At 34.9% G+C, this 19,143-nt stretch overlaps 2 protein-coding genes across 2 annotated transcripts; both read right to left on the bottom strand.

Moving 5' to 3' along the window:
- Window positions 1–2,652: 2,652 nt before the first annotated feature.
- Window positions 2,653–4,126, bottom strand: LOC143597008 (uncharacterized). Its single transcript, XM_077075634.1, has 3 exons — window positions 3,783–4,126; window positions 3,203–3,432; window positions 2,653–3,116 (listed from the first exon to the last, which is right to left on the bottom strand). The coding sequence occupies exons 1-3, from the start codon at window positions 4,114–4,116 to the stop codon at window positions 2,838–2,840; spliced, it is 843 nt and encodes a 280-aa protein (XP_076931749.1). The 5' UTR covers window positions 4,117–4,126; the 3' UTR covers window positions 2,653–2,837.
- A 10,639-nt stretch (window positions 4,127–14,765) lies between these two features.
- On the bottom strand, window positions 14,766–17,042 carry LOC143597007 (uncharacterized). The gene is made up of 3 exons (XM_077075633.1): window positions 16,709–17,042; window positions 15,290–15,519; window positions 14,766–15,195 (listed from the first exon to the last, which is right to left on the bottom strand). Exons 1-3 carry the CDS (start codon window positions 17,040–17,042, stop codon window positions 14,905–14,907), a joined length of 855 nt encoding a protein of 284 aa, XP_076931748.1. The 3' UTR covers window positions 14,766–14,904.
- Between the last annotated feature and the right edge of the window lie 2,101 nt (window positions 17,043–19,143).

Below are 19,143 nucleotides of genomic sequence, written 5' to 3'. Positions count from 1 at the left end.
CTTTGGCCATGGCGGCGAGGATCGGAAACTCATCGTCCTTACCTCTCCACCAAGCCAGCAAATCAAGACTTCTAAATTCATCGGGAGTCATGTGTTTAACAAAGTTGGTACCACCATACCTTCCAAGTTCACTGCTTGGGGTGTTTACCTTTTGACGTTTACCGGCGTCTTCCCAAATCATGTAGTACATCCCCATTTCAAGGTCGGTTTGAGATTGGGATTGGGCAACAGCTCTTAACGAGTCATGAATTTGGGAAGACGACCCGTATTTTGTAAGGTAAACATCATATATGTTTGACAAGGTGGTGTTGAAAGCATTCTTTAAAGTTTGGCAATAATAGGGGTTTTGATCGTCGTTTAACTCTAGCTCATCACAAATTTTTTCTATTAAAGCTTCAACACCACCAACATTGATGCAAGGGTTTAACGCAGCAGCACATGTCAAAACAGCTGGTAGTTCTTGAAAATATTTTCTAAATTTTTCTTTTATTTTTACACCCATATCAAAATAAGGTGCACCCCTACAATGAAGTTCACTCAACTTTGTGCACATGACAGCAATTTTTGGTAAAGCAATGGGGCTAGTTGGAGTTGTATAATCGAGTGTGATGTAACCAATACCCAACCTAAACTATATATAGATGTTTGTGGGGGTAAAATGGTAAAAAAAAAAAAAGGTCAAAAAAAAAACAGCTATATAGCCGTTATACAACGGTCTAAACCGGTTTTTAACCGGTTAACCGGTTATAAAGAAACCGGTTAACCGGTTTTTTTCCAACGGTAAAAAACCGGTTTTTTTATAAACCGGTTAACCGGTTTATAAAAACCGGTTTTTTCATTAACCGGTTTGAAAACCGGTTTTGGATCTAAAAGTAGTAACCGAAGTACAAACCGCCGGTTTGTAAACCGGTCAAACCGGTTTTTAAAAAACCGGTTTTTGTAAAAACCGGTTTCCGGTTTAAACCGGCAAATCGGTTCCCGAACCGGTTTTTTTGACCACCTCTAGTTGGGGGCACCAATGAGGTGGTAGGGTGGCGACATCGGTGATGGATGCGACAACAATGAGTGGTAAAAAAAATTCCACTTTGATTGAATTCCAACACATTTTTGGAAGGATTATGGAAGTTCGTTGCATTAAGGAGTTTGAGGGAGTTAAAATTTCAATTCATTTTACAATCAACGCATTAAGAATGAAAGTGTGATTTCAATTTAAACAAATTCTGCTAACCAAATACAATAAAAAATTTATTTCAGATTCCAACTTTATTGCATTATGCAAACTAGACAAAGAATAGGGAGATCATGGTGAAATAATGCATTCAAGAATCAACAAGCCCTTTTAGCATTAATTATGGGAAAATTTATAACTTCACGATGTGAGTTGATCATGCTCTAATGTCACACTTAAAAAAAATATGTGGAGTTTTATGTAGTGGATGGAGCCCTTATGAGTGAGTTTTGCGTCATGTGGTGTCACGTAATATAGAAGTTTTTTTTTTTTTTTTTGCTAAAAGGGTGTAATTGATGGAGCATCTTCCAATCATTACCTCTTTGTTTTTATTTTTTTAATAAATAAAAAAAATTAAATTCCATTAAATAAAATAAAATAAATTAAAAAATTGCATTAAAATTAAAACCGAACATGGACATGTTGAGTCGGTTGTGTAGTGTTTGGTTGGGTGGTGTTCGTGCGTTGGTTGGTTGCAAATTGTTCAAAACCGAACATGTAACGGTTGAATAGATTCATGGTGGGTAGAAAATGAAAGTTTTTTTTATTGTGATTTGATAGAGAATGAAAGAATGTGTTTTGGTGTTTTAAAAAATTAGATATGTTTGATTCATAGCGGATGAAGTTAATAAATAAATTGTTTTTTTTTTATTTTATTTCTATCCGTTGTAACGTGTATGTTGACCAAACAACACAACTCACCGGCGTTTTGTGGGAATCCCCTCCCTCCCCAACCCAAAGCACTCCCGGAAGGGGGGGGGGGGGGTACTGGCTCTTTATGGGCGTCGTGTGGATGGGAAACGCCCCACTATGCATGGCCTTATTCAAGGTCGATCCAAATTTAATGACCCTAAGTCTTAACATTCAATTTCAAGTATTCAGTTAATCTAATATCAAGCCTTAAAGCTCAACTTCAAATGCTTGAATTGTAAAACCTTTTTTTTTTTCCTTTGAACGGCTAACAAACACGTACACCCTTCTAATCCTAAATCTAATATTACACCATTGCCCACCATAGGACTTGAACTCTCAAAATCCTCGTAATGATGGAAATCATTTTACAAAACTTAACACCAGCCGCTAGTCCCATACTGTTGGTATTTTACTCATTCAACATATACATTAAATATGTATTTACATATTTTTAAAAGTTGGGCAAGCCAAATTTTGTTATTTAGTATAACAAACCTCTAAACATATAAAAACAAATTGTCCTTCGGGCCTGTCCGTCACTAAAACAAATAACATCTATGTGTTTTAGACTACAACTTGGCATAACACGCATCATTTTGATCAAATATCAATTTGTTTATAAACTTTCATTTTTGAAGAAACGATTTATAATTCATGTGTTCAGATATTCTTGAATATTGGGTGTGAATTTTGTTTTGATATTAAAATTTTTAAACACAAACCACCAACACGACATGTTCCACGACACACATTACATGAATACAAACACGTGTGTATACATAGGTTCACCAAACCCCTTACACAATGATAACTTGATAAACTTGTTCATTAAAGCATTTACCTATAAAACGATGATTGCAAAATTTGCTTATTCATTGTGGTGGCTTTGACTACAGACGTGACACACCTCACCACTCTAAAGCCTAGGGTAAATGGGGACACCAGTTAACGTGAGGCCCGACTCGACAATGTATACATTACCACTTATGTACTTGGACAAGTCATGAATCAGATACCTGACTAGTCGGGTCAAGGCAGGATCTGTTGTACCAAATGTCCGTAATGGAACAGATTTTTCTGCCACTACATTGAGCCAATCCGCTTGTAATAGTTTTTCTGTGATCTCTGACTTGAAAAGCCCGGGACAAATGCAATTCACCTTAATGTTGTATGCACCCACTTCCATAGCCATTATCTATGTATTCAAATCATTTGAGCTTAGAAAGAAGAAAGTAGCATAAATTGCATAACATATATCTTGAACTGATAGGGGAAAATTACCTTAGTCAAAGTAACAACACCCGCCTTTCCAGCGGCATAACCAACACCTCCAGGAACTTCTCCACGAGCAAGACCAGCAATAGATGAGATATTGATGACGGATCCTTCTTGTTTAGCGTTGCGCATAAGGATACAAACGTGCTTTGACACCAACCATGTTCCGGTCAAATTTGTTCTATTAGTGCTTTCCCATTCTTCTTCAGACAAATCCAACGGTGACCGCAAATTACCTTGAAACAAACACATCATAAAAACTTAAATTAGAAGAGAGAGATTTAAGCATGCGACAAGACATGCTTTTTTTTAATGAAACATGATAACAATAATGTCATTTGGTATCTTGTATATATGTTACTTAAGTATTATTATGACAATAATAGCCTATTTGTCGTTTTCTTTTAACAACTATTCAAGTCAAACTACATCAAACCACTTCTAAATCTTACAGTCTCAAGATCAAGATCTTGATCTAAATCATAAACCAATACGAGAATCGTAACAAATCTATAATTTTAAGTTTTAACCACATGAACAAGAACAAATCACATACTTAAGAGCATATAGTATCTGAAAATATTACCTCTAACCCCGGCGTTATTAATCAAAACATCAATACGTCCAAACGCATCCCACGCCTTTTTAACCGAGGCCTCAATGACCGGACCCTTAGCACTGACATCAAGCTCCACAGCCTTAGCTCGAACACCATCGTTGGCTCGGAGTGCGTTGATCTCATCACAGAGAGACTCGAGACGATCTACTCGCCGTGCTGCTGCAACGATTTTACAGCCAGCTTTAGCCAGATCAATACAAAAGTCTCGGCCAATACCGGACGATGCTCCAGTCACCAACACGACCTTCTCGCTAAGCTCATACCATGGTTCGAATACGGAAGATACAGTGTGATCGGCCATGGAGTTTTAGCAGTGATTTAGATTTAACTCTTGTTATGGATATCTAGTGATGAAACATAAGACGGGGAAAGTGGGAATACGATTATATAAATATAGGATTCAACCCTGAGACCGAGACTGATTCTAAGTCTAGTTTGTACAACGATCGATCTAGTATTCACACAAAAGTCAACTAAAGCAACGTTGTAGCCACCCTCAACTTGATATTTTAAAATGTTGTTAATGATAAATAATAATTTAAGTTAAAAATGTTGCGATTCAAAAGGGGATAGCGGCGCAGCTTGTTGCTCGCTTACCCATTATCCAGATGTAGTTCGGTTTGTGTTATATATAAAAGGATCAATATTTTCTCATTTAAAAAGAAAAAAAAAGTTAATTACTCAATGGTTAAGTTTGACCATAAATAATTGAGTTAATTATAACAGATTTGGAACCTAACACTTAACGTCGTTAACTTTGCTATTAACTTAATGCGAAAATACTTTTTTTAATTCTGGTAGGCTAGCTTTTTGTGGTTGGATTTTCGTAAAAAAATGGATCTTTTGGGAAAAGCTAGGATTAAATGGGATATGGATATGGATGGTGATGAAAATAACAAATACTTAATTTTGTGGCTTTATAACAGGATTTGAAAAACTCTTGTATTAACGTTTATAAAACTTTGAGGCATGCATTTGAGTTGTGTAGCCATTAAATTCAGCGAAACTATACATATGAGACTTTGATTATCTAGTAGTCGTTTTACTCATCTTTCCTCGGTTGATAGTGATCAGCTTTTGATGAGTGGAAATAAAGACTAAAGAAACTTGCAACTTAAACCTGGGAAAAATTATTTTCCTTGTTTTCTTATGATAATTGGAAGTTGTTTCGGAACGCAAAGTTGTCAAAGGTTGTTTGAAATTTGATCATCAGTGCTGCTTATATATACTCTGATCATTTATCAAAATGCTCTTCAATACTGAATGAAGGTTTGTAGTAGTTTGGTCTTCGGTATTGACTGAAGCAGCACTATCAAAACTAATGTGACTGTTGTGGTTGAACCTCTATATAACGATTAATCATTTGGTTTGATTTCATATAACAAACGTTATGCATTTGAATTTCACATATTAGAATCTCTTAGTCCTCTGACTTCCTATCTTATTGATTTCGTAATAGGCGAAATACATTATCTGACAAAGTACGTGATTCTGAAAGATATCAAGCACTATGGTTTCCATCTTTTCCTTCTTTCAAATTCTTAGACTAATCCTTTCTTTTCATAAAAAAAAACTTAGGAACACCCCCACCTCTATCTTTCCATCCATTTCCTTTCCTTTCTCCCCTTAAGTTGAACTCGGGAACACACCGTAAGTGAACTGAAGAGTAAACTGTTATTTTTGTCATTCTGGTTTGGTATGTGTTTACGTATAAAAAGTTTTTTATACAGGTTAGTTGTGACTTGTGATCTGTTAACTATATACATAACATAATTATGTTTTATATACGTATATAATGATTATTTATTAAATTAACAAATGGTTTATTCATTTAAAAGCGTAAAAAGACTATCAATAAACGGTAAGAATGGATGATGTTTGGTGTCAGAATGGATGATGTTAGGTGAGTTGGACAGAAGCCACAACTTTTGGAAACCATGATAACAAAATTGTTAGAAAGAACTTTTTGGATTAAAATAGCAAAATGACAAAAGAAAAAAAAAACTAATAGTTTACTCTTGGTGGGATAGATTATAGTTGTTGTTAGCATGTGGGTGTAGACCCTTTTATGACATTTTTTTGTCGAGACATTTACAATTCTCAATCTTCAAAGAATTGCTTATTATTCTTTTGTTCCAAAAGGCCATTTTAAAGCATTTGGACATTTAGAACTTCCTAATGACGGATTTCCCACATTAATGTTAGGAAAAGAATATTTTTTAAATTTTCCTTTTTCATTGAAGATTTTTGCGTGCTGTTCTAGCTTTTGAGGTTTATCATCCTCTATTTTATCAATTCTCACTATAAAAGAACCTAAAACTAAAAAAAAGACCGCTTCAGAACCTATGACTGAAGATGAAATTCTTCTACTGAAGAAACTCCTAATTATAATAGTAGAACAAATCGGGCGAGTACTAGTTATGCTAGCAACAAAAAGAAAAATACAGAATTTTCTATGCCATATCACAAAGGCATACCAAATCCTAATAATGGTAGTTCAACTGCAATTGACACCATAAAAATTGACTGTATCTTCGATTTTGAAAAAAGAAAAGAAGTTACTGATAAATGGAATACTGAGATTAGCCTCATTATCTAGTCAAACCCAGAAGAGTTCTCTAATGCTAAGGCATTATTATAATTGATAGAACACAAATCTTCAGGAATTATTCAAGACTTCATTAAAGGCACTGCTTGGAATGAAAATTTACATGGTGAAGATCTTTTTGTACAAATTATTAATGCCATATATATGATGTTTTTAGGTCTTGATTTCATCACAAACAAAGACTTAGAAAATCAAAAATTGCTTGAAAAGACAAGACAAAATCTTACAAAAGCGCAATTATGTGATATATGCCTTTTAGACGATTTTACCTGCCTATTTGAGCAAAACTTTTATAAGTTAAGTACGGGTGAATATCATTCCTGGATAGAAGTCTACTTAATGAAAATCCCCATTGTTGGAGAAAAAGCCAAAGAAAGATGGGATAAAGAGAAAAATACTTTAACTATGCATTCTCTCAGATTTGCTACAAAGATAGTTAAAGAAGAAATTACCGTTTATTGCGATTTCTCCAATAAACAAAAACAGTTAAAAAGATTTAACAAAAAATGTTGCAGTACTTTAACAGAAACACCTCAATTATTCTTTGGATGTCATTCACCCAAAGATAAAAGTTACTTCAAAAAGAAATACAAAAGAAAATATAAAACTAGAAGAAGGTTTTGAAAAACCAAGAAAAGAAAATTTACACCATGTAAATACTTTTCAAAAGAAAAACCTAAAATTTGCCCACAGGGAAAGAAAAAATGTAGATGTTGGATATGTTCTAAAGAGGGACATTATGCTAACGAATATCCTAACCGGCAAAAATTCCCAAAAAAACAAAGTGTAGAGGGTTTGACTGGATTTATTTTATAATTTTTACATTCAAAAGTAAGTGTGGGGTTGTGATAGCGGTGGTGACAACGTGTTTGGATGTGTGAAGCCTTTGGGCTTTGGGTTATTATAGATCACATGGAGGAGCTACTGGGTTCGTTATTAGGATATGTATAATAGAGGGGTTATAAAATAAGATGACTTGCGATATATGATTATCAGTCACTAAAGTGTGAACTTTTATTTTAGGGGTGTAATGGTGTTGTAGTCCCTCCTTTGTCACGTCACCTTTTTTATTATTTTTTTACTAATTTAATTAAACAAATTAAAAAACACATTAATTTATAAAAATTTATTAAATTAATTAAATGAAAGAAAAATAAATTAAAATAAATATAAAAACACACCAAAAAATATAAACAAATACATATAAAAATACTAATTTATTAGTCGTCTTCGTCCTCCTCACTCTTTCTCGTCCTCGCCTTCGTATTCGACTTCAACAGGACGATTTTCTCAAATGTATTGAACTAATTCCGTCTTAAGTTTGTTATGTATCCCATTTGATGTGAGCTCGTAAATGTTTCATGTTCGTTGTTCTTTGGTTGGTTCAAGGAATTGTTCTGGAACACTCCCTGGTATATAGTGTTGGCATATTGCTCTGTCCTAGTCTTCTAAAATCATATTTTGCAATACGATAGACGTATACACGGCATCGCTCATTTTCGCCATTGACCAGACACGACATGGGTTTTTCACATAATGACAACGGTTTTTTAAAACCACGAAACACCTCTTGAGTTGGTATATGAGATGATAAAAATGGTTGGGTATTTATATTAAGTTTTTAATTTTTTTTTACCGTTCAACGATCATATATTATAATAATATGATTTACTTTCAAACCCAGTGACAAATAACCCCCCCCCCCCCCCTATTGCCCCTATTATCGTCTAAAGGGCGGTGTTCCACCAATTTGTAGCCCTCGTCATCCTCATTTGCTATCCCATTACGCACTATCTTATTAAGTTATAATCAGACACATATTTATGTTTCTTTGTGACAAAGCTAGAAACTCCCATCCTAGTCTATTTACATCCCTCGATTGTAATATTTGCGCCTAGATAATGAAATAGCATGGTTGTAGCTCGTACAAATCCCTGTTGGGGCCTAACCACGTAAAATTCTTGTGTAGTTTATCATTGTACGTATGTGTTTGATTACTGGTTGTGCATGCTTGTGTATTGTCGTTTCCGCATTACAGCCTAGCACGATGGTAGGGTGGTGAGGGCAACAACAATGGAGAGGAAGCGGTATGACAACGGTGTAGTTGGACCTTTTCATTTATCAAAGCCCAAATTGAAAATATGAATCCAGATATTGGCTTGACCAAAATAAAATATAAAAAAGAGAAAATTTCCAAAATAGCCCTCTTTTAGAGAGAGAAACTAAAAAATAGCCCACATTTTAACATATTCTCAAAATAGCCCATTAAATTTGGACTGAGGAGACGAGATCTGAAAAAATCCTCCGGCCAATAAAATTTCAAGTGTCAAAATCCGACGAGTTTTTTAAAAATATTGGGGACCAGTCCATATTTTCTATTCAATTCTTGAAATTAAAGACTCTTTTTAGACGGTTTTTTAATGTTTCCTAACGGGTCCCCACAACTTCCAAAAACATGGGAAAATGTGTGTTCAAATTCAGTCTTTCAAGACGCATTTAGGGTGAATTTGTACCAAGAAGACCATAAATTTATAAATATTAAGGGACCCGTCCATATTTTTGAACTAAAACTTATTTTCCAAAGCTTTCTTGCCAGATGGATTATTTAAGTTTCTTATCTAATCCTACAAATTTTAAAGACATGGAAAAATGTGCCATTTCATTTTGTCTTTCAAGACACTTATTTGAAAAGTTTGAACTAAGGGGATCATATTTTGAAAATATTGAGGTACCCATCCATATTCTTCACAAAATCTTAATATTAAAAATTGTCTTGTCAGACGGGATATTTAAGTTTCTTATCTCAACCCTATATATTTTGAACTCATGGAAAAATGTGCCATTAAAATTTGCTTTCAAGACACTTACTTAAAAACTTTAAACTAAGGGGATCATATTTTTGAAAATATTGAGGTACCCGTCCATATTCTTCACAAAATCTTAATATTAAAAAGTTGTCTTTCCAGACGGGTTATTTAAGTTTCTTATCTCGACCCTATATATTTTGAACTCATGGAAAAATGTGCCATTAAACTTTGTCTTTCAATACACTTACTAGAAAAATTTGAACTAAAGTGATCATATTTTTGAAAATATTTAGGTCCCCGTTCATATTCTTCACAAAATCTTAATATTAAAAGTGTCTTGACAGACGGGTTATTTAAGTTTCTTATCTCGACCTTATATATTTTGAACTCATGGAAAAATGTGCATTAAAAATTTGTCTTTCAAGACACGAATCTTTAAAATATGTACGAAGGAGACGAGTATGTAGTATATTCTTACTTGTTCGTCCATATTTACATTATATCTATCATCTTCATCAATCCTCATTCATTCACATATTTTCATCAAATTCTAACTCTTGAATCAAATCAATTAGCTTGGAATGGTTGATGTTTGAAGCAAGATTAACACCTCCCCGTTTACAGTTTATTGGAACATAATCATACCTTCCTTTACCGGTTTGCCAATGACCACCATAACAAACAACAACATTATCAAATTCCATGGAAGATAAGGTTTAGAGTGGTATGAGAGGAGTTTAGGGTGGTATGAAGTGGAAGATGATGATATGTATATTCTTTGGATGATCATGTCGGAAAAGACGGAATTTCATACTATATTATTGGTATAGACGGAATATAAATAAATTTTGAAGGTCTAGACTAAATTTAAACACATAAGAAATAAACTACAAACTCGTCTTCTTGGTACAAATTCACCCTAAATGCGTCTTGAAATACTGAATTTAAAGGCACATTTTCCCATGTTTTTGGAAGTTATGGGGACCCGTTAAAAAACATTAAAAGACCGTCGGAAAAGACTATTTATTTTCAAGAACTTTTAATAGGAAGTATGGACAGGTCCCCCAATATTTTTTAAAAAACCCGTCAGATTTTGACACTTGTCTATATTTTATTGACTGGAGGATTTTTTCAGATCTCGTCTCCTCAGTCCAAATTTAATGGGCTATTTTGGGAATATGTTAAAATTTAGGGCTATTTTTTAGTTTCTCTCTTCTAAAAGGGCCATTTTGAGAACTTTCCCTATTAAAAATACCAACTTGATGGTTAAAGGTACAATATATTAAAACAATATTCATTTGAAAACCATTATTCTAGAATCAAAACGTCACGATTTTGACCCGACTTAGTAGGCCATATATTATATACACGAACTTTTCTTCAATTCAATTTCATAACCATCACATGTCCATATCTTTTGAGCTTTAGATAAAATAAATAAAACTCCATGTCCAAATCTTTTGAGCTTGGGAGTTAGGGGAAGTAAAACTCCAGGGAATGACGTAATATATATCCAATGGCTCCAATTTCGAAGATAAATGTGGTCAATGACGATTTTAGGAAAAAAAGTTGATGGAAACGCAAGCTAAAAAAATTTTGTTTATAGGTAGTCGATGCATAAACCGAAGAAGGAAAAAAAGTTGCATAGGAAATGTCTTCACCAAAAAAGTTGAGGGGTAACGCGAGCTACACCTCAATCTATACTAGATCCGTCCTGCATGTGATCGCAAGTTTATAACTAATTATGATTCATATTGATCCCGATCCGGACAATCAGACCATTTATTTATTTAAATTTAATTTTTTTAATAACAAATTTGTTTTAATTTTTGTCGTTTATGAATAACTTTCTCTTCTCAAACATAGGTGTTTTATACCTTTACCAGTGAATCACCATCCCGTATTTAAATACAAAAACTTTCATATGATATGGCAACGATCATCGAATAGGATTCGCAATATACAAGACGTAGAAAAGCTTATATATAAAATCAAGTAACAATTACAGAACAATTATAGAAGTAACACAGACTTTGACAACTTCTAGTCGCATGCCATTCACATTTCAAAATATAGTGGCTAAAATTATACTAAAAGAATACAACCATCTCACCACCTTCCACTAAAATAATAAAATAACCTCTTTTTTGTTTTTCGAATGACCAACTAAGTAACGTCGGGTAGTCTGTACACGGCCTTTATTAGCTAAAGGTAGCCTGAGCGGGCCACGAGTCCGGACGGACAGAGCCCCTAGCGGTTCACCTATTGAGGGATTCCCCAGATAAAACCCGACCCCCGAAGAGCCGGTAAAACCGGGTGAGATCAGGAATCGAACTCTTGCAAGTCAGGATCATCTCTCATATCTCCCATATAAATTGGTGATAGTGAAGTTTGAACTCTCTACCTCTCACTAGTAAAGTGAGTGTTCTACCATTGAGCTACAATTTAATAAAATAACCTTTTAATAATATATATTCCTACGTAGTCTTCACTCTTTTTTAGGTTTTTAGACAACTTCTAATAAACATTGTATCCATTATGTCCCTTTATATGATATGAACTCTCGACCTTTTAGATAAGATTGAAGATAGTTTACTACCAATCCACCAATGTTCCTGAGACCAACTAACAAGTAATTAAGAGTATCCATATCAAGCTGCACCTCCAAGGTCTAGGTGATGTGACAATGAAGACAAACTTGAGGTGCCAAGAATCCACCACCATTGTGGTGTACAAGTCCAAGAAGTTTGTCCTTGGTTGCAAACTTGCAGCAAACATGTAGTGTGGGTCCTCCTCTCTTTCATACGCACACATACAATATATACATAATAAGGTTTGTGTAGGTTTGTTGTTGTGAGAAAAAGTAAGTGTTTTTAAGAAAAGTTTGGGATCTAATGTGGCATTGATGTGGCGGTTTGTATGAGTTTATTGTTATGGTTGCTCTAACTATCATTTTACATTGGGTAACCTCGTTAATTCTTGATTATCGAATATAATGCTAAAAAATATGTTTAATTCATTGTATGTTGGTGTTTAGATCTCTTTGCAATAAAACTTTTGTCCAGACTATTCATTGAATCGTTCAAGAGATGGAGATGAAGATATATATCATGTTCACATGAGGCATTCAAGAACACTACCAAGCCTTTTTTGGCATTATGTAAATTTTTTCTACCTTCAAGATATGAGTTGGTGTTGGGATAAAAGATCCTAAGTACTTATAAATTATAATACATATCAATTTCAACTAAGGTATGGTCATGATGGTTTTTGTTGGTAAGTTTGTATGTAAAGTTCAGACTGAAATGAAAGTTCTACATCAAGTTTTACCTACTTGATATTTTCACTGAAGCTTTGCGAAGTTTTTACAACTGAAGTTGGTGAATAGGAAAGAGTTACAAATGGGTGGAAGTTGCAACTAATGTGCGAGAAGTTACATTTGATACGGATAAAAATACTTGCAACTGATACAAGTTACAACTATTACTGAACGTTACAATTGTGCCAAGAAGATCGACAACTAGTCAAGACTTTTGCCACTAATGATTAACAAACAACTTGTTACTGCTCTGGCAAGTTCTCAATTTAACGTTGGTAAGTAGTAATAAAATAATTTGTCTTAGATCAGTGGCAATTTTGTAACACAATAATTTATTGCTTAGAACAAAGTATTTTATTTGTTTTGATTTATCTTGTACTTGGTACTTGATACACAAATTGAATATGATTGTTGTAATCAGTGCTGACGAATGATAATTAGGTGAAAAGTTTTGTTAATTTTTGTGTTAAGTAATTCTTCTCCTCAATCATCAGCGCAAAACTTATATGAATCACCACTTCTACTCCCAATCATCATTTTGATTTAAGGTTTTGGACTTGTCCGAACCTTAGAATTGGTCTTACTCTAACTATTGTAATGTCACACTAGAAAAGGTTAAACCAAATGTTCTTCAAGTTCAAATGTTCAACCCTAGGCAAACATTCAATTTAAGCATTAAAAATTCAATTCCATAAATATCTTTTGCATTTGGTTCTATTAAACCATCATCAAGAATTCTAGATCCATCTCCTTTGTCCTAACAGAAAGGTCCAAAATATAACTTTCTTAGACCAAGAATAGTGGTACAATCTCCATTGGTTGGTTTCATTCCTTAACCCACCATTTTCTCCACACAATGGGAGACTTTATGAACATCAAAACGCTTGAAAACTCTGGGCAAGGGGATGCTCAACAGTGTTTTGGGCCAAAACGTTCTCCACAACGTTGCCACTACGCTTGGCAGGGGCGGAGATAGTAACAAAGCAGGGGTGTCCCCCGTCCCTTGTGAAAAAAAAATTTTTAGTGTTAATATACCAAAAAATTCCCGACCGGCCCCTGTAAAATTTTGACCCCGACCCTGTGAAATTTTGAAGCCGAACCCTGTATAATTTGAAGACAACCCTCATGAGATTTTGAGACTAACCGTATTAAAAGATACAATGAAAAGTTTATAAATATAATTATATAAACGTTATACAAACAATTTTTCCTATTAATATCAATAAGCCCATTAGTCTAATATCCAATCCAATTTTAAGCTCAAGACCCAACTCAAACCCTACTCAATTTTTAGCCTAATACCCAATCCTATTCTAAACTAATATTTTCTTTTAGTTTACCCATCAGTTTACTGCCTCTGCTCTCATCATCTGATCAGCCAAACAAGTGAACAACTGAACACGAACAAACATAATCAGTCACACCCTCTGGCCTCTGATCGGCCTCTCTCTACCTCCCTCCCTGGTCCGTTCGTCTCTGCGCCTTCACCAGAATTGAAACTCGGCCTCCCTCTGCCTGCGGCTCTGCCTCCTCTGACTCAATTTCCAACATCCATCCTTGTGATAAGGTATAACATAAATACATAATACATTTAATTTATGTCTAATTTAGTTAGGCTTTAAGATTTTTAGGTTAATGATGTTTAGATTATGTTAAAACATAATCCATCGTTTATTAAAGTTAGCTCCCGTATTACCCGTCACAACCGCAACCGTTGAAAGATCATTTTCGGCGATGAAGTATGTGAAGTCTGATTTGCGTAATCGAATGGGTGATGAAAAATTAAGCGATAGTTGTATTTGTTACATTGAGAAAGACTTGCTTATCAATGTTAAAGTAGATGATGTAATGGTTAGATTTCAAAAAATGAAAACTCGTAGAGAACAACTTTGATGTATATGTTATCTTTAATATTTTGTTTGGTAATCCTTATATATATATATATATATGATTCGGCCCGACCCGATTCGGCCCGACCCGATTCGACCCGACAGTTGTATTAGTACCGACCATAAAAATTCCCGACCCCTGTGAGAAAATTTACTGGATCCGCCACTGACGCTTGGCATTACTTTTATATGTTTTCGAGTTACCCATGGCTCCCAATGATAAGACTTACTGCTTATGGGCCAACAGGCCAAGCAATTAACGTTTATAAGCCCAATGATAAGATTTTAAGGGCCTAAAGAAGCGATGTAATTTCAATAATAAAAATTTATAAAAGGAGACAAACATGTGTGTATATATGTGTGAATATGGGTGTCCAATAAATTCGTTACAGTGATAACATAAAAAACGTGTTTATTAAAGCATTTGCCTATAAAACAATCATTGCTAAATATGCTTAGTCAAACTCTAAAGCTTAGAGGAAAGTGGGACATTAATTGGGATACTGCCTAAGGTGGCACCCGAGTCGACAATGAACACACTGCCACTTACGTACTTGGACGATTCATGAATCAGATACCTGACCAGTCGGGTCAGGGCAGGATCCGTTGTGCCAAATGACCGTAACGGAATGGAACTTTTAACCATTTTATCGAACCACTTCAATTCTAATAGCTTTTCTGTGATCTCAGACTTGAAAATCCCGGGACAAATGCAGTTCACCCTGATGTTAAACTTACCCATTTCCATAGCCATAACCTGATTAAATCACTTGAGCTTAAGAGAAAAAAAAAAGCTACATAAATTATTAAATGGGATGGCATATATCTTGTGTTTAGTGGTGAAAGATTACCTTACTCAGTGTGACAACACCTGCCTTTGAAGCTGAGTAAGCAACACCTCCGGGAAGTTCTTGACGAGGAAGACCAGAAATAGATGAGATATTGATGACGGATCCTTCTTGACTAGCATCACACATACGGGTACAAACGTACTTTGACACCAACCATGTTCCGGTCAAATTTGTTCTCATTGTGTTATCCCATTCTTCTTCAGACAAATTCAATGGTGACCGCACGTTACCTTAAAACAAACACATCATAATAGCTTAAATTAAAAAAAAGACAGATTTTGACATGGCACAAAATAGAATAAACATGAAAATATTAGGATCCGAAAATATTATAAGGTCGTTCGTTAGGTGTCGGAAACTCTAATTTTGATCCTAAGATCGCAGCTCCCCCTTGCGATGTTACTTTTCACCTAAATATTAAGTTATATGGCTTTCGTAAGCTAATAATTTAGATGCATGTAAGAATCTGTGTGTTTATTTGATAAGTCAAAAGATCGCAAACCCCCCCTTGCGAGTATAAAGCTTTCGTCAGATTCCGTATAAGATCGTTGGCCCCCATTGCGAGTTTAAGAATGCATCTGAAAGCTCGCAACCCCCTATTGGCAAGTTACCTACTTTGAGAATCTTTTAAACAAACCACCTAGAAACACAAATGATTTTCCTAAACCACCTAGAAATACAAAAAATTCAATAACATATCAAGTTCAGAAACTAAACAGTAAATTTATTCCGGGCGATTCAAGCCAGATCTCATCATTTATGCAACCTTTATTTTCTTGATTTAGCAATCCTGTAACTTGACTATAGTTTTAATGTTATCTAGATTCCTTTTGACAAAATTAATTAATAATATATATTTGGAGAAAAGTAGTGTTTATATCGAGGCAAACGAGCTACTCATTTTTGAATTGCAAAACCAAATCATTTAAAATCAAGATTTAAATCATACATATAGTATTTGAAAGAGTGAATTGATGTTTTCGTCTCCGTGGTTTGTCAAACTCTACGGTTTTAATATAATAGTTTCAAATTTGCGATTCTCATCCATGTAGTTTCATTACACTTGCAATTAAACCCGACCTCACTAACCCTGTAAGTCTGGTCGTTAAACCCATAAACGTGTCCCTCACGTGAGGGGCAGTTTTGTCCCTTTTTTCTCCAACCTCACGTGAGAGGGCTTGCGAATTAGAGACGATGTTTATTTGGGTGGGGGGGGGGACAAAACTGGCCCTCATGTAAGGTGCACGCTGATGGGTTTAATGACCAGACTTAACGGGGTTAGTGGGGCCGGGTTAAATTGCAATTAAAATAAAACCATATGAACGAAAATCGTAAATTTGAAACTATTTGACTAAAAACACAGATTTAGACAAACCATGATAACGAAAACCGCATTTTACTCTATCTTAAAATAATTACCTCTAACCCCGGCATTATTAATCAAAACATCAATACGTCCAAACGCATCCCACGCCTTTTTAACCGAGGCCTCAATGACCGGACCCTTAGCACTGACATCAAGCTCCACAGCCTTAGCTCGAACACCATCGTTGGCTCGGAGTGCGTTGATCTCATCACAGAGAGACTCGAGACGATCTACTCGCCGTGCTGCTGCAACGATTTTACAGCCAGCTTTAGCCAGATCAATACAAAAGTCTCGGCCAATACCGGACGATGCTCCAGTCACCAACACGACCTTCTCGCTAAGCTCATACCATGGTTCGAACACGGAAGATACAGTATTATCGGTCATTGAATGAATGGGCTACCTGTGGGGATGTATCTTGTGATGAAATATAAAAAGACTATTTATTATCTGAAAAGGAATATTTTGAAAAGTTTCATCTGACGTACCATCACACAAGTCAAAGTCAAAGAAAGGCTAACAATTTTTATCTTTTTGTTTTTTTCTTTTCTTGAAAGGTTAAAAACCTCGAATAGTTTACATTCTTGCGTTAGTTAGAATTAAATTCAGTGGTCCTACGGTGACGGCGGTCTCCGAGAGTTATTAAAATTTTTGGGTTAAAAATGGGAAAATAAAAGTTGGCCTTAACTAAAAAGAGTTTTTTTTATTTAAATAATTTAATTTTTAAATTAGCTTAATTGGTTATGATTTAGGTTCTATAAAAACTTATTTTATAAAAATAGGCTTAAGCATGTCTCAAGTGAGTCACACAACCTTTTGATTGGGAGTAGAGGTGCACAAATCGGGTTTTTCAAATACCTGGTTTTTGTATTGGCAATAGCCGGGTCGGGTATTCTAAAAATCATACCCTATGTATCGGGTTAGGGTCATGTATAGAACCGGGTATTCTAAAATTGGTATTTTACTACCCCATTTTGGGGTATTGAAAAACCCTATTTTCGGGGTTTTTTCGAGCTTTTCTCCGGGTATTTTTTTGGTATATATTAAATTTTTTAAGGGTTACACTTTTTAGGGGTATTTTTAGGTTTTTTTCGGGTATAAATCGGGTATTTGGAAAATCAGGTTTTGATATTCATGTATTACCGGATCAAATCGGGTCCGGATTGGGTACAAGTTTTGGTACTAAAATACATACCCTATCCGTACCTTACGGGTAGGGTCGGGTACGAGTTCGGGTATAAAAAAACCGGTTTCGGGTTTTTTTTTCGGTTCCGGGTTCGTGTTTGTTGTGCACCTCTTATTGGGAGTAACACACATTTGTCACTAGACCAAGTTAGTGGTTGTGTAATTGAATTTAAATATTAAATATACATATTGTTTTTCATAAAAAGTATATCTAATTTTTTTTATATAAAAAAACATTCGGGTCTATCGGGGTGTTAGGCCGGAGTCTGTTGACTACCCTGCCCTTCTTGAGAGTTGGCCCTTGTTAAGACTTTAGGTTTTATGGTTGCATGTTAAGAATCTGACTTAAGTGGTTTTCTCACAATGATGGTTTTCTCTTTGATGGTGTTCCCAGATGAGTCCGATCTATAACATTAAAATTAGTATAAACGGGATGACATCTAGTTTCTAGTCTCAGGAAAACTTACTTAGGTATCAGGATAGTTTCAAATGTTATTTAAATAAATACTGGAACTAAACATAGAATATTTGACTAAAATTAGACAAAAAGTATTTTTTATATGAGCTAGCTTTACCTTGACAACTTAACGATTATTTAGAGTTACTTTGAGCCTCGAAAATTTAGTGCTTCCCTGAATTTTAACACACGCACATGTGTGTGTATTATTTGGTGCAAAATCTTCGTATCCCTCCTTTTTTTCCATAATCTCGTAGCCTACTAAATATACTGCCTTACTATGAAGTATGAACTATCCGGTTGTATGCTTAGCCATCTGTTGGAGCCCATGCATATTTGAAAATTGAAACCCACTTAATTAACTTTGCAGCCAGCCCATAATTGTTCTTTACCTTTTCCTCTTCTCTTAGGGTGGACAGGGTTGTGAACTCGGCCCAACCGAGTAAATGGCCGAGTAGTCCGGGTACTTTGAGTACACCACCCCCGGGTCAAGTGAGTAGTTTGGCGAGTAGTTGAGATCAAATTGTAGTACTCGAGTGGAGAATAGAGGAGCGATTAATATATAACATATTCTTTTGACTGTTTGGTTAATCTATTAAATCGTTAACTTTTGTGTTTTTTATTAATGTCATCGCAACAAATTATAAAACACAGATAATCATATGGATCTTTATGATTAAGATTTAACTGTACTGTACCGGTAATATTTTCTTAGTTATTAAATAGTTTTGTTTGTTAGTTTGAAATATGAAATCTGAAATTGAACCACCAAATTAACATCTGCAATTGAAGACGAATACGAAACTTTAAGAACCATATCGCTTGGTTCTCATTGATTGTAAACGT

Source organism: Bidens hawaiensis, unplaced genomic scaffold (assembly GCF_021521415.1).
Source record: "Bidens hawaiensis isolate Kalapana, Puna unplaced genomic scaffold, B.hawaiensis_p1.1 tig00047470_1, whole genome shotgun sequence".
NCBI lineage: Eukaryota > Viridiplantae > Streptophyta > Magnoliopsida > Asterales > Asteraceae > Bidens > Bidens hawaiensis.
The sequence above is the reverse complement of the archived record's forward strand: the minus strand, read 5'-3'. Positions and strand labels throughout refer to the sequence as shown.

Bases quoted from the DNA above. Each gene is read 5' to 3' on its own strand.
- LOC143597008 (XM_077075634.1), bottom strand. From the start codon at position 4,116: ATGGCCGATCACACTGTATCTTCCGTATTCGAACCATGGTATGAGCTT. The intron at 3,433-3,782 runs GTAATATTTTCA...GTTTGTTTCAAG, and splicing joins TAATAACGCCGGGGTTAGAG to GTAATTTGCGGTCACCGTTG. The intron at 3,117-3,202 runs GTAATTTTCCCC...TTGAATACATAG, and splicing joins GTGTTGTTACTTTGACTAAG to ATAATGGCTATGGAAGTGGG.
- LOC143597007 (XM_077075633.1), bottom strand. From the start codon at position 17,042: ATGACCGATAATACTGTATCTTCCGTGTTCGAACCATGGTATGAGCTT. The intron at 15,520-16,708 runs GTAATTATTTTA...GTTTGTTTTAAG, and splicing joins TAATAATGCCGGGGTTAGAG to GTAACGTGCGGTCACCATTG. The intron at 15,196-15,289 runs GTAATCTTTCAC...TGATTTAATCAG, and splicing joins GTGTTGTCACACTGAGTAAG to GTTATGGCTATGGAAATGGG.